The 16,294-nt window shown below is 38.0% G+C and overlaps 1 protein-coding gene across 1 annotated transcript in view; it reads left to right on the top strand.

Annotated features, from left to right (window-relative positions):
* Window positions 1–15,563, top strand: part of EPHA3 (EPH receptor A3) — a 97,149-nt gene extending 81,586 nt beyond the window's left edge. Inside the window, exons 14-15 of the mRNA XM_038583245.1 lie at window positions 9,412–9,504; window positions 15,457–15,563. Of these exons, the coding sequence (XP_038439173.1) occupies window positions 9,412–9,504; window positions 15,457–15,538 (175 nt within the window). The 3' untranslated portion in view covers window positions 15,539–15,563. The remainder of the gene's footprint in view (window positions 1–9,411; window positions 9,505–15,456) is intronic.
* The last annotated feature ends 731 nt before the right edge of the window (window positions 15,564–16,294 follow it).

The raw sequence follows: 16,294 nt of genomic DNA on the forward strand, positions 1-16,294 counted from the left end.
CAGGAATTAAGAATAAAGGTGACTTATTACCTATCCTACTGAACAGAGCTTTTTGAACTGGTCTGTCAGGAGTTTAAGGAGTTAATTGAAAATAGCACAGGATCCTCTTGGTTGGTTGTAATATTCTGGGTTATTTGTCATGTGGGAGAAATTCTAACTGTTCATTCTTTTTTCCAAAAATGGCATCTTCAGTTAATGTTTGTATTTTTCATACTTTTACATGTTGATAGAAGCATCAATGGTGTTAAAGTTTGTAAAAACATGACTGAATTTATAAACTCACACTTACGGTTTGTTTATGTGGCTTAAGATCACTGGATAGCTCAATGGAAACAAAAGCATCAAAGTAGCTGGAGTTGGCTAATAGTACTAAGGCAAGCCAAAAGTCCATGCATTTATGCAATAGAAACAAATAAGGTGGCTTTTTTTTGTATTTGTTTACTTCTTTGGAGAGACCCACTCTGTGTCAGGCATTCATCTGGGCCTTGGGTATGTTGGTGAAATAGAGAGGTGAAGAATGTAGTGAAGGTGACGCTGAAGTTCATGTTGAAGCTTGAAGGAGTTGTAGTCCTTTCTGACTCCAACAGTTCAAGAGCCGTGATAAATTGCTCTTCCCACCATCCATGCAGTCAGTAAACCCACATTTACTGAGTGAGCTGCACTTTTCTTAGTTTTCTTAATTCTGAACCACCCTTTGCCGTTAAGAGTGTATGTTTCTGGAGGATTGTCTATAATAATTTTTATTTGTATGTCCCAGGTGTTTTGAACACTAAAGGGCTTTTTGAAAGTGATCATTTTGCATGGATAAGTGAATAAACATGAATATCACCAGATATTATGTCACTGTGAGTACTTCCTGTTATGCTTGTTAAAAAATAACTATCGTGGAAAGAAGTCAGGGTTTAGGTTTAGGGTTAAACAGACCTGATGTCAAGACCCTTAGCTGTTTTTATCAGTTTTTCACCATGTCTATTAAAATAATTATATTAAGCTAATAGAGTTGGAAGGATAAAATGGAAAATCATACATAAAACATTAGTTTACCTACTCAAGTGGGTAAGTTCTTCTTCCCTACTTACTTATCTTGGTACAGCAAAACGCCTCGTTTTAGGATTTATGTTCATCAAAATTGAGCTTTAAAGGAAGTGTGCTTAAAAGGTAAATTTTGGGAAACCCTTTGGGAGCCATTTGACCTACTCCAGATAATAATTTTTTTACATTACAATTGATCAATACTTGTTTTCAAAATATAGAACAAGCTTTCTCCTACTTCCCATTGTTGAAAAAATGACTATTGTCTTTGACATTTGAGGTATGTAATAATAAAATTTATATAAGGTACAAGGCTTGCTTTAGTGAAACGGAATATTTTGACTTTCTATGGATGCTATTTTTCAGTCTCAAATAATAAAAACTTAATTTCCGTTTCTTGGCTTCAAATTATAAGCCATTATTTCCTAGTTTTCAGTGGACTACATACATTTAGAGTTCTGGAAATGTTGTTTCAAATGAGTAGATATTAAGTGTGGTAAATGGCTATTCTGTGAGCATAGTTTTTTACTATGTAGGACACGTAAATTATTAGATTTAGTCTGAAATGATTGAAAATGTTTCCAAAGTCTTTTAACAATTAAGAGAAAAATGCAAGGCTCTTAGAAGATCTGATTCATTCAGCAAATTTGTATTTTGATTAAAAGAACTATTTGATCCTACACAGTAAATGCGTGGAAAAAAGTTGGCCAGCTATTTGATTCAATGTGGTTGTTAAAGAAGAAAATATGGCTCTTGTGAGTGGTTTTAGTCTTGCGGAGCTTTGTGATTGTATTTGTTTACCCATGGTGGAAATCTCCTTATTAAATTGTGGGCAAGAGGCACTTTTATTGGTTTTCCTTACAGTAACTGCTTATTTCAGGAAACATTAGATTAAAATGCTAGATGCAGATCTCTGGAGTTGATCTTGTAACAGAGCTAAAGCACATTGACCTGATACTTAGACATTTGCAGGAGATGGACAATTTCCTAGAGATCTGGATGCAATTTCTTCTTTTAGTTCTAAAACAATGTTTAACAATGTTTTAACAATGTTTTCTATCCTTGGTAAGGATATGAGCATATACATCAAAATATTTGGTTTGATAAAGTCTCCTCTTCACTTTAGTTTTATGTATATGCATTAACTGAACTATAAAACGTGCCTTAAAAATAAAAAGCTCAGTCATGTACATGCAGATGAGCCATTCTTAATTGGTATGCTCTCATTAGCTATTATACTATCAACACCATTATTAACATGGTGCCGATCTTGTACTGTTTCCTCTTCTCCCCCGCTTGCTGTGTATTCTTGTTCTTGGGCCACTTGAGCCATACATCTTGTGTTCTAAACCATATGGAGCATGTTTTTGTATGAACTCTCATGATTGAGGACATCTGTCTGAGCCCCTCATTTGCCTTCAGGGGATCTTTGCATTTAATGATACAGCTAACAGCATGTTTTTTTATCATGAATTGGCCATATACAGCTTTACTGGGGATTCCACTGTTTTCATTCCTAAAAAAACACATAAGAGTCTATGTTTTATCTTTCTCTCCTTTCTTCTTTCTTGATTTTCTTCTCCTTTCCTTCCCTTTCTTCCTTAATTCTTTTAATACTTTCTGAGGGTCCACCTTGTGCAAGGCAGGACCTGTAATATTCCAAGTTGCAGGTTTTCAATACTATAAAGATTGTCTACAGTTTCTAAATGAAATTTGTTTCTCCATTCAATTGCTTGTTTGGGGTGTAACTTCAATGCCCCAAACTATGCGTGTTATTTTTCAATATATTTTATTATAAGTAATACGATTCAGATTACATGCTCTTAGATTTTTTCTGAGACATATTCTTAATGACTCTATCTGAAATGTCCATGAACCTCATAAGTTAACAACACAAAATGTCAATAGATAGTTCGAAACTGAAATTCCACTAATTCTTCCTACTTTAGAGATGTTCATCAGAATTTAGTCATAAGCATAAATGATATTTAACCAAAATGAAATTTTAATCTCTTTTTTGGGGATCCCTGGGTGACTCAGTGGTTTAGTGCCTGCCTTCAGCTCAGGGCGTGATCCTGGAGACCCGGGATCGAGTCCCGTGTCAGGCTCCCTGCATGGAGCCTGCTTCTCCCTCTGCCTGTGTCTCTGCCTCTCTCTCTCTCTCTCTCTCTGTGTGTGTTTCTCGTGAATAAATAAATAAAATCTTAAAAAAAAAAGAAATTTTAATCTCTTTTAAATGAGTAAGATAGGAAGATATAAATAGGAAGTGCAGTGATATAGCATCAAAGCTCTCATAAACGCTACAAACAGGTATAAAATATGCAAAATTATAAAAACAATTACATTTTTATATTGCTGCTAAGTTTTACTTTGTAATTTGTAAAACACCCACTTTCTTGCTTGATGCAAAAATAAACTTTATCAAAAATTCCCAAACAATGAAAAAAATCTAAGGTAATATAAATTACATTGTAGATTTTTAGTCTCAGTTTTTTTGTTTGTTTGTTTGTTTTTTTACCTCTCATGGGTAAATTATCACTGATCATATTTATTGCTAAATGCAGTGTTCAACTATGTTTACAAATAATTTAAAATTATACAGATAAATATATTTAATCAGTCTCAGTGAAAGCATATTGAAGCATATTTCTAGTGAAATAGAAATACTTCTATTTATTTAATGTCTTAGTGTTTATAGTCACTCTTTATAATGCATAATATTTGATGAACAGAAATATCATTGAATATTAATGGATGCACCCAAAACTGTGTGTGATACGAAGATAAGCAAGATGTAGTCTCTACTCTGGGGAAGGAGTCTACTTGTTATTACAGAATTTGAGAGGAAGCTATAATGACAATAATGATACATTTTGTCAAGGTTGTGATTCCTTTTTTTTTTTTTTTTTGAGATTTTATTTATTTATTTGAGAGAGAGAGAGTATGAGCAGGGGGAGAGGGGGACAAAGAGACAAGCAGACTCCTGCTGAGTGGGGAGCCTGAGGCAGCAGGGCTGGATCAGGACCCCAGGACCATGACCTGAACCAAAGGCAGACACTTAACCCACTGAGCCACCCAATGGGTATACTCTCAAGGGTATAATTCCTTAAATAGGGTGTGTGCAGAAAATGCTACATTTCTGTGCCAATCCATGGTGTAAAGAAATTGATATTCTCATAATGCAAATATAATGCCATATAATAACTTGTTTTTTATGTAATATTATTGAGATATAATTTACATACCATGAAATTCATTTATTTAAGTAAATGGCCTACTAATTTTTAGTAAAATTTTTCAATTGTGCTACCATCACCACTATCCAATTTTAGAACTCCCCAGAAATTTCCTTCACACCTTTTTGCAGTTCCATACTCCCAATCTCAGCCCAGGCAAGCAGTGATCGATTTTCTGTCTCTATATATTTTCCTTTTCTAGAAATGTCATAAAAATTTAGTAGTATCTAATGTAATCTATAACGTATATAGTGTTGTCAAAATTATTTTTCATGAGTCTTGGCTTCCTTTTTACTATGAAAACTATATTTCAGGTGGCATTTGGAAATGTAGAAGTTGTCTTTGATTAAAAAGTTGCCGGGTATCAACCCTAACCCTGTGAGCTTGCTCAAGAAAGCCATCAGCAATCTTTAGAGAAGACATATGTAGAAGTGTAGGTGTGAGGGAAATTTTGACTTTCTTTTTAAAACCCTGGATGTCCTGCTTTCCTCATAGTACACTATGCAGAAACAATGCCATGCAATGTGATTGCCAATTTTGAAGTTCTCAAATTTTAAAGAATGAAACTTTTATATATTTTGGTTTTAAGTTTTCTGATACAGGGAAGACATACTAATGTTTTATTGACTCCCTTGTGTGGAGCAGCACTCCACAGAAAATATTTCATTTAATCTTTTACCATAATTATGATGTAGATATTATTTCCTCCATTTTATAGATGTGGGAACCTTATGAAAGATCAGACATTTGCCTAGGGGCACAGCCAGTGACAACTGAGATTTAAAAGTATACCTATCTAATTCTAATTTTATTTATTTATTTATTTATTTATTTATTTATTTATTTATTTATTTATTTTTATTTATGTAAGATTTTATTTATTTATTGATGAGAGACACAGAGAGAGAGGCAGAGACACAGGCAGAGGGAGAACCACGCTCCCTGTGGGGAGCCCGATGCGGGGCTTGATCCCAGGACTCCGGGGTCATGCCCTGAGCCAAAGGCAGATGCTCAACCGCTGAGCCTTCGTTCTCCAAAAATTGAAGTACTTTAATACTATAAACTCATTGGTATGATGGATATCCTTACTGTTGCTGTTTAATGGTTACCTTTCAACATCACTGATCATCAGGGAAACACAAATCAAAGACACAATGAGATATCACCCCACACCTGTCAGGATGGCTAAAATCAACAACACAAGAAACAACAGGTGTTGGTGAGGCTGAGGACAAAGGGGAACCATCTTACACTGTTGCTGGGAATGCAAACTGGGGCAGCCACCGTGGAAGGTCCTCAAAAAGTTAAAAATAGAGCTACCCTGTGATCTAGCAATTACACTGCTAGCTATTTACTCAAAGAATACAAAAGTATTAATTCAAAGGGATACATCCACCCCAATGCTTACAGCAGCATTATGTACAATAGCCATATATAGAAGCAGCCCAAGTGTCCAAGGACTGATGAATGGATAAAGAAGATGTGGTGTACACACACACAATGGAATAGTATGAAGCCATCTGCAAGAATGAAATCTTGGTATTTGCAAGGACATGGACAGAACTAGAGAGTTTTTCGCTAAGCAAAGTAAGGCAATCAGAGAAAGACAAATACCTTATGTGGAACTTAAGAAACAAAACAATCAAGCAAAGGTAAAAAAGAGAGAGAGGTAAACCAAGAAACACGTTCTTAACTACAGAGAACAAACTGACGGTTGCCAGAGGGGCAGGGGTGGAGGGATGGGTGAGACAGGTGAAGGGGATTAAGGAGGGCACTTGTGATGAGGACTGGGTGTTCTATAAAAGTGTTGAATGGCTATATTGTACACTTGAAACTAATATTAACTGTATGATAGTGAACTGGAATTTAAATAAATAAAAAAAGATTTAAAGCAATGCTCAGCACACAATATAGTTTCAATTATTTGTACTTAGCCGGTCAATGATGACAACAGTCATTAAATACCCATGTACCAAAAACAATGCTAGTGGCCTGGAATTAAAGAATAAGAAATGGAATAAACTTCCATGAAGTTTTCATCTGTTCTTAAAAGTCTTCCCTCTTAAATTGCAAGAAATTTCTACTTTAAAAGTTTTCAAATCTACAACACATCTAACCGTTTTTGCTGACCCATTTCTCTGCCTTCCCTAAAATGAAGTATATATCACTTTGCTATGCCAATTGATGTAACTTCTATTGGGCACGTGGAACATGTTCTTGCTGTTTTTCTTTTTTGTAAGACAGAAAAACTAATAGGAAAGTTAGCTTAACTAGACGACCCCATCCACTACCCAATTATTTAAATATTTTAAAAAGTAACTGCAATTATAATATATTCAAATGCAGCCTGAAAGTCTGTTGGGAAGTAATGCTTTTAGAACAAAGTTTCCAATCTGGTTTACTGGAAATTTTTAGCAACATGTAAAACCCTAATGTGTTTCCATCTGCAAGACTTTCACACACTTTTTATCAGGTACTAGAGAAACACTGAATGTTAATGCCATCAAATTTTGCTGAATTGGTGTACTATACAACTCCTTTCATATTAAAGATTTCACCCACTTAACTTCACCAGAAGCAGTGTTTTCACAATGCATGATAATGACAAAGGCAGAATGGTAAGAAGAGAGAAAAGTGCCATCAGGTTTGGAGTCAAAAAAAAAAAAAAAAAAAAAGTATTTTTTTCTATCAATTATCTTTTCCATTTTAGTCAAGAAAAATGAATGTCTTTGCAAAATGCTTTTCAGAATTTACTTAAAGTCTTTATTTCTAACTTAAATCAGAAACCTCACTTGTGAAACTGTGTGTGTGTGTGTGTGTGTGTGTGTGTGTGTGATGGTGGAAAAGACATATATGATGTGTTTGATTTGTTATTCAAAAGTTTGCTGCCAAACATCTGCATCATTAATTGATGCCAGCAGTTGGATAAATGTATTAATAAATAATATTCATAAATTTTGCATCTGGGTGTTCTTGTAAAAGTGTCTTATTGTCTTCATTCTTTTCCTTTGTTTGTTAATAGGAATTTGCAATTGAGTCACGTGACCGTATCATTAATTCTATCATCCAAAACACTTATCAGGATATTGGAAATTGAAAAATGACAATATGCACAGATGTGATGCCAGAGAAGAAGGCATAAAACAAGGGGGGCGTTTCTAAACGCCTTCCAATAACAATGAAAAAACGGAAGTTATTTGTGATCTTAAAAGATGGTTAAGGAAAAAGTGAAACTTGAAACTAAGGAAACAAAAGTTTAGACAAGATAATCCCAACATCAGAGAGAGCATTTGTCATTGTCAGAACTCCAAAGAGCAATAAAGCTTTAATCCATTTCATGGACCCCCGGCCTCATGGTCTAGTAATTCTTATGTCACCAAACCATCATGATCTGTATGAAATTACAGTGTGTCACCACTTCCCATCTGCAATCTTAATGTTTCCGTCCTTTGATTGCATGACAAGGAAACTCTTGAACCAGAGCACTCCACTTCACAGGAGTTGGATAGAACCAGCTGCTCATAATTTTGGATTTTTATAAGGTCTTTTTAGTTCCTGAATCCCTGTCTGACCTTTGTCCATTTTCCGAATTCTTCTGGAAAAATGTTTGGCTGTCTTTTAGTATCTTAAGCATTTTATAAAATACTGAGAAAGATTTCCAAAGCTACTACCCATAGAATCACTGTCCTCTGCCATTGTTTCTTCAACTGCAAGACAGTTATGGAATCTGAGAAGTGCCCATTTTAAATTATATTCACTGGCTTCAAAACAAAACATTTTTTATTTGGCTTCCTTGTCCTCCCAAAGAGGAACATTACTGTCTAGAATTAACAATCACCAAAATTGACATCATAACAGATCATGTGTGTGTTTATAAATATTTTTTGTTGCAAAGCATCAAGAGGGATTGTTGACTGCTTTTGTTTGGCATGAACAAACTAAGGGGAGTTTAGAAATGTAATTGATGGAACAATAAATTTCAAATTATACATAAATCTTTAAAGTTCTTTGTGCCCACTATTTCTATTCCCTGGGAATACAAACTTCTGCAAAGCTGTGATAGCCTTAAGGATGGTCAAATACGTGGCACAATTTACTGTATAATTAAAAACAGAACTGATCTTGACAATTGTTTGTGATAAGAGTTGTACAGATTATGCTTCATCTAGTATCTTTGTGTGATATCTAGACATTTTTGTGAACTAAGTGCCTTAGAAATGAAATCAAGGTTATTAGGAAATTTCTACTTGAAAAGAAAAATTGAACTCTTAGCATCATGTATCTGCGCTGCTGGTAAATTTTACATGCCATTTTGTGATTTTGCTTTTCTGCTGCAAAAAATAGTAGTTACTGCACCAATTTTTGTTGCAGTTGATTTGTTTCCAAAGATCACAATGAATGTGCATTGCTAAAATGTATTCCTACAAATTATGTGTATTTAAATGAAAACAGAGGGCTCCTGGATTGGGGCGGGAGAAAGATGCAGGTTTACTCAAAGTGGTCTGCTTTGGAAAAAGCAGTAGTGGTATTGTGACTAAGTTTGGAAAATGTTATACGCTCTATGCCTGTTATTGGTGAACCTCTATGCTTTTCTTTGTTAAAGCCTCTAGAGAGTGCAGCGCCAAAACATCTGTTTAACTGTGCTTGTTCTACATCATTCAAATTTATTTGACCACAGAAAGCTTTTAACTAGGTATCTGTTTTGCAGAACATATGCTAGAAAATGCTGTTCCGTGTTGTACTGAATCACAACGTTTTGTGCTGACATGATGGTCAAAGGCTGACGTGGTTCTTTAGATTTGTTTTGTGCGACTTTTTACGTCGGGAGATTTTGTAGCAAAATATAGAAGGTGCCCTGATTATCACTAGGCCTCTTATGTATTAGCGCTGTGTGCAGACGGCTGTCTTTCTGGGGTGCCGTGTGTGCCTCTTCCAGAGAGCTATTCAATCGGCAGGTTTTTGCCTATTTTTCCTTTAATCATATCCAGGTATAAAGGAGATTCAGATTTCTTAGAAGTAGCTTAATCCTTGAGGATAGAATTAAATACATACATTTCCAGGACTCAGCTGGCATACAACACATTTTTTATTTCACCATCTCTAAATCGACCTAGTGTTAAATGTGCCCATTTATGGTCTTCAGGTGTTCCCACAGGGCCTCCTCTGGAAGAACGTGGATGATCTCAGACTTGGTTGCTCTCAAGAGACGCTTCATAGCTTCCTCCTGGCTTCCCAGGTATGGAGCCACCCTGCCAACAACCTGGAACAAACGTAAGGTCTCAGCTGATGGAAATGTAAAATTATTCAAAATAATTGAAAATAACTCTCTTCGGGTAGAGGGGTACTCAGTTTTCCTCGGAGCGAGTCACCGTATTCCGAAATACCGCCCCGAGGCGGTCGGGCCAGGGCGGCCCAGCGGAACCTGCTCAAAGGCTTGGGGACACGCAGCACCCAGCCCGGCGCAGTGTGACCTCTGGCCCCCTCTCGCCCCCCCCCCCGACCTCCCTCCGACCTCCCTCCGACCCCCTCTGACCTCCCTCCGACCTCCCTCCGACCCCCTCTGACCTCCTCCGACCCCCTCTGACCGCCTCCGACCTCCCTCCGACCCCCTCTGACCTCCTCCGACCTCCCTCCGACCCCCTCTGACCTCCTCCGACCCCCTCTGACCACCTCCGACCTCCCTCCGACCCCCTCTGACCTCCTCCGACCTCCCTCCGACCCCCTCTGACCTCCTCCAACCCCCTCTGTCCCCTTCCGCCCCTCCGACCCCCGTGGCAAGGACACTCACCCCCCAACCTGCACGGTCCCTAGTGGGTCCAACGGGCGCGGTGGGCTCGGTCCCCAGCAGGCCGCGCCGACCTTGGGCGCCCAACCGTGGGTGGCGGTGGGGACCTGGCCCAGGCCGCGGGGCGCCGTGGGGCGGGAGGAGCGCGGGCCCCGCGGGGATGCGAGGGAGGCGGCGACCGGGACCGACGCCCGGGGGGCGCCTGACCCCAGGGCTCGGCAGTGAGCGCAGGCGGCGCGGGAGCTGCCTCTCTAAGCGACAGGTGACTGTGGCCCTATAACATTGAAACACGTGTCATCTGGTCACAGCGTCCCGGGGCGGCGAGGCGCGGTGGGGCGCTGGGGCAGGGGCCACGTGGAGCGCGCGCTAGCAGGCCGGGGCACCCCTCGCCGCGCCCGCCCCGCCCCTCGCCGCGCCCCGCCCCGCCCCTCGCCGCGCCCGCCCCGCCCCGCCCCGCCCACGGCGGCCGCCGTCTGCTCTGCGCGCTGTGCGGCGCCCTCGGGCAGCGGCCCGCCTGCTGCGAGCTCCGGAGAATGTGACTCAGGACCGAGGAAAATCTGTCCTCGTGACAGGAAGAGAGAAAGCATCTAATGGCGGATTTGGTTCCACGTGTAGAATCTCTCAAAAATCCTTCGGCCTCGCGCCGCGTGTGACGGCCGCCGCTTTCCTGGGCGCCGCCCTCGGGGCCTCGGGGCCGCCGCCAGCGTCCGTTCGCGGACTCCCTGGGCCGCGCGAGCCGCGCCTCGATGGACGGTTCTGCCGGGGAGCGGGGCCTGCGGGCGGGGCCGAAACTTGATTTTCAAGCAGCACCACGCCAGACGCCAGTCAGTCCGATCAGAGCTCGTGGAAGGACAGACTGGAAGCCGCGCGTGGGTATCGGGTGCTTCCCCCACCGCTGTTACCTCACCTCGGGAGACGTAACTGATTCCAGTCATCTTTGAGCAAAACTGCAGGATGAGATATTTATCACTTCGTTTCAAAACAAAATCAACCTTTTGAGAATCTTTAAAGTCTATCAAATATAATGCACGTGTGAAAGAAAGAACATCTCTCAGGCCTGAAAGACTGAAAATAGCATCGGGTACAACATTCTTAAAGCACCTTCTAGGCCACCACCTTCACTCATTCCTACCAGAAATAAATATTTCTTGGGTTTCTGGTGCTAGAACCTCAGATCCGAGAAGCACTTGATAAAACTGTGCAGACCTTGTGTCTGGGGAGTTTCACATGTCAGATCTGAGCGCTGAAAACTCAAGTGACATCTCGATTACCTAGAGAATTACCTCGGAGGCCTGAGAAATAAGTCCTCGGTAGCGGAGCTTTGTTTTGCCAAGACATAAAATGAAGAGGGCGTACCGAGGGCAACGCATAACGTCGGCGTGTGTCTGAGGTTGAAATGATATTTGATCAAAATGCTCCGAGTCTAGAAGTATGCTTTCATAGCCTCACAAGTTTTTATCGCTTAAAAGAGGCGCAGTCATTCCTTAGAGTTTGTAGACACACACCAACAGAACGTATTTTTCTCCTAGCATGGACTACGTAAAATTAGGTAAATGTTGGTTTCTGTGTGTGTTTCTTCCTTCTACCCTGCAGCTGTTCCTAGGACGAGGCTGCCTCTGAAATGGAAATATGGATGCCTACCAAAAGCTGTGCTACATGCTGCTGTTGGTTGATGTGTCCCAGAAGATGTTCTGAAAGAGGGTTCTCAAGCCCCCAAATTCTTATTTTGGTAAATTCTTTCATCCGTTATATTTTTGCAGTTGAAAACAGAAGAGTTTGTTGCTCGTCTAATCCAAGATGATGCATTACACTGAACTGGAGAAATCTGCACAATGACAGGGATACAATGAAAGAACAGACTTCCATTTAATAACTGAGTGATACCACATGTAGAATCCTGAATGTTTACAAAACTGTGTGGGTGGGTTTGTGGAGTCAGGCTTTTCCCTGGATTTGGAGACCTGTTTACAGCTGCACTCAAGTAGAAAGGGAAATATCACTGGGCTTGATCAAAATCTCATTTGGGAAAGGATGACCAATTTGGATGGACTTTTAATCTTCAATTTAAAAACAGTATTAGCATAAAGTTTATTTTTCCTGTTTCTTCATTGAAAGTTGGATTAATTATTGTGTTGCCATTTTGTACTGCAGCTCTATGTTCTTTGAATAAACATGCATTTTATTATATTTTAATATATTAAGGGATTTATGTTGAGTTTTGAAGACTATAAGAGAAGAATTAAGCAAGAAAAACAATGATCAAGTTATCTTGGAAAACATAAAATGGTCATACAACTCATATCGCATAGGTGATAACCAATGAATTTAACTTTAATTCTCGTTAGGCCTCAAGCACATGCTCCCTGATCGAAAGGAGCTGGAGTTGGACATCTGGTTCATCCCTACCAACCTCAGAAGAGGGGTCTCATAAAATTGCTTGGGGAGGCTGTATGACAGGATCTTCATGCTGGCTCAGGAGGTGTTTGCCAGTTGATTTTTAAATATGAAATACTGTAAAGGAAATTGTTAGAAATGACCATGAATTTATAGTGTATACTATTACATAATCACATAGTCCTCATACTTGTTTTTATGGGCCTCAAACTTATGAGAATATTTTTAAGGACTTCCAAAGAAGAGGATTCCAGCTTCCATAAGCAATTTATTTTACCCTGCAACCATGCTCAAGTACACGATCGTCTTTAAAGACTGCTGTCCAGTCTGCCATGTTGATTGTAATAACTCCTAGAGATGTAATCTGAGTGATGATAGGGAATCATTTATCCATACCTCTGTAAATATTGATAACTTTGCACATTATTTTGATGTCTTATTTACTTTCAGCTACCCAAGCTAAATCATGTTTGTCACTTTAGAATCTTAGTTTAAAACTTTTTTTCAATTAAAAGTCTAATAATGAATACACTCTTTCTAATACAAAATTTAAAACTGTCCGTGTAAAGTTGATATCTGCTTTCATCATCACTCCCAATCTCCTCAAAGCAGCTGACTGTTACTGGTTTGGTCTGTAATCTTGTAGGGCAACAAAATGGCATTGTCAACCAACCTACTGGAGGTACAAAAATGCAAATTTTATTCATGTAGTCTTCTCCTACGAGTATTGATCAACATCTTGTCATAATCCTAATTTTTGTAATCTCCACTCACCTATATTAGGGTCTTAGAAAAATGCCATAATATTAAACTAAGAGATCTACATTATGCTTTTTAAATGTATGTATCAGCTTTGCACAGTGAGAGCATGATAGCCAACGAGGTTTATCTGAGACACGATTATTGCTGATTGAAAACTTTTAAAAATACTTATCTGCATTTACGGGTTAATGTTGAGTCATTAATTTTGAGTTTAATATCATTTCCCTTAGAGATCCCTTTCCACTGTTCTAGCATTATCACACAGGACATGAAAAAAGAGATGACTAACTTAGCAACTTATCCTTTCTCTTCTACGCTTTTTGTTAAATTCTGAGATAAATTTCATTCCTGTATGTGCTTAGTTTCCATTGCACTGACAAGATCACTTATACTTAAGATATATGAATTAGATAGCTAGTTTATATAAAGTACATTCTTTAAAAGAGAAGATAAACAGAAATAAGGCTCACAGTAGGGAATTACTAACTATACTGTCAAATCACTTTCTTCTCTTCTGGAAAAGGAAACACAAGAACATTCATTTAATACTTACCTCCTGAAAAAATTCACAAACTTAGTAAAATGTTTATTCAAGATCTTTTATTATCTTTTATTAAATAGTGGCTTATTTTAACTACTATATCTGTCCTCAGTTCGACTACCATGCAAGGAACTCTCAAAGAGGCTTCCATTTTATCCCAGTGGGATATAGAAGAGATTCTTGCTGTCCACTCCAAAAAAGATTATAAGGGAAAGAGAATTAAACTAGGAGTCCAAACACCTGATTATCAGACTCTTTATCATAAATGTTGTGAGACTTTGGGCAGGCTGCATTTTAATCTCTGTGAATATTGCTTCTATGTAAAGTGAGGGGGGTTGAAATAGATATCTCCAAGGTTCACTCATATCTAGAATTCTATGATATTATGCTGATTAGAAACATAGTACTTAAGTGTTCCTTGATAGCTTAAAACTGGAAGTTTTACTTTCATCCTAGAAACACTTTTGATTTTGAAATTAGCTGATTTATTTTGAAAGAGCTTAGCTTTGATCTAATGCATAGATTCAGAACACCATGATGTGCTTTAAACACAATTTAAACATAAAGTGACAGTCAGAAGAGAGAATTACTGTTAGGTCCAGTTTGTTAAAAAGAGCTTATATTGCAATTTATTCTTAATTACCCTGAAGTTCAAGTAAAATCCTCATAAAATATGGATTACTGTTTGCTTGTTTGTTTGCTTGCTTTATTTGAAAGAGACTTTACATAGAATTTCAGCTAATAATTATAATAGAGTACAAGTAAAACTTCAAGCTTTAATTTATCACAAATATGTGCTTTGAAATATTGATTGTAACAACTCATTAAACATATTTAAATGATTTAAAACTAAGTTTCAAAATTTTGGTTTGTTATAATTATGACTGGATAAAAAATAATCTGAAAGAAGTTTTCTTTAAAATTGTGATAAAAAAAATAAAATAAAATTGTGATGGAAATCAGTATAAATGCAAACAAAGGTCACTGACAAAAATTGGACTCATTTTCATTATAGATTACATTTATACATTTTATCTGCATCGTGGTGATAAACTTCCCATTGATTTGTATTTTATTTATTTATTTTTAAAGCTTTTATTTGCTTATTTGAGAGAGACAGCAGAGCAAGAACAAGCAAGAGAGAAAGAGAGCACACAGTGGTGAGGAGGAACAAGCAGTAGAGGGGTCAGCAGACTCCCTCCTCAGCAGAGAGCCCAATGCAAGGCTAGATCCCAGGATGTTGTATACAAATTATTTATAGCTCATACCTAACTGTAGTCAAACTAAAGAAAAAAAGGAACATGCCCCAAAACTGCTTAAAAACATTGATTCTAAATTTTAGAATTAAAAAAAACAACAAAAAAAAAAAACTGTTTAAAATCTTGCTTCCAAGACCCAGATCAGATACGTTCAATATAAGGTCTATGTAAAGGTTTAAAAAATGAAATGCAAGAAGCAAATATTAATAAACTTAACAAAGATTAAAAGTGAAATATACGTATATTACCAGCTTTCTGAGTTTTACTTTGATCTAGTTTAGGGCCTTTAAAGAAGAATTCATTAAAATATTTATTGAATAAATTGAGGATAGTATCCTCTTTTCTCTATTTTTTCTCTCTTCATTTATTGTTTTCTTCATTAACAATAGAGAATATTTTAAGAAATTGTTGTGACAAGGAATATATAACTGTTTTTCTGCCTCCAAGGTGCTTAAGCTTCACTTGGAAACTCAATGCTTCCTCAATGGAGGAGGAAGATGAAAGAGAAGAAATAAAAACAAGAGGATAAGAAGAAGGAGAAGGAGGAAGAAGAAGAGAAAGAGAACAGGAGAAGAAGAAGAAAGAGGAGGAGAGGGTGGAGCTAAAGAAGAAGGTGACGGTAGTGAGCTGATAGATGCGATAATTCGTCTGCTTAGTACGAGCGCTTCGAACTCCTCGCTCCATAGACGCGGTGAAGGGAAACCACACCCCCCGCCCCTGATTTTTGGGGTTCGCGTGAATTGTCCTTCAAGGGGAGGGGAAGAAGGAGGAGAAAAAGAATGATATTAATTAGTGGTAAGTGACAAATTGAATTTCTCTATTTTAAAGCCAGAGAATTAAGATGAGTGAAGACTCATTTCTGCTGGATTTTAAAGAAGGTAAAAAGGAATTTAAATTGCCCTTTAAGACTAGTGTATGAAAAGACATGAAAAGGAATTATACACGTTACTCTTGTGGCAAAGGCTTCAGATATGAATATAGATACAGTTATGCAAATAGCATGGTCAGATACAAATGAGTAAATCATAGATCTTTTTTGTAAGTAGAAAAATATAAAATTTTGAGACAATACATTTTTAGATTAAAAAAATAAATAGGATTAGAACAATTTTCTTGAATATGGTTGCACATAACTTTAATAAAATAAAGATAAAAGAAACAAATTCACAAATTTGAATAAATTCAATCTTATTTTACATAATAGGAATGGTGAAACTTTTGACAAATTTTTTGCAAAAAGTGATTGGAGCAAACTAATACTTTGGAAAGCAATAGTATCTAGGGG

The sequence above is a fragment of the Canis lupus genome, chromosome 33, assembly GCF_011100685.1.
Source record: "Canis lupus familiaris isolate Mischka breed German Shepherd chromosome 33, alternate assembly UU_Cfam_GSD_1.0, whole genome shotgun sequence".
In the NCBI taxonomy this organism is placed as follows: Eukaryota; Metazoa; Chordata; class Mammalia; order Carnivora; family Canidae; genus Canis; species Canis lupus.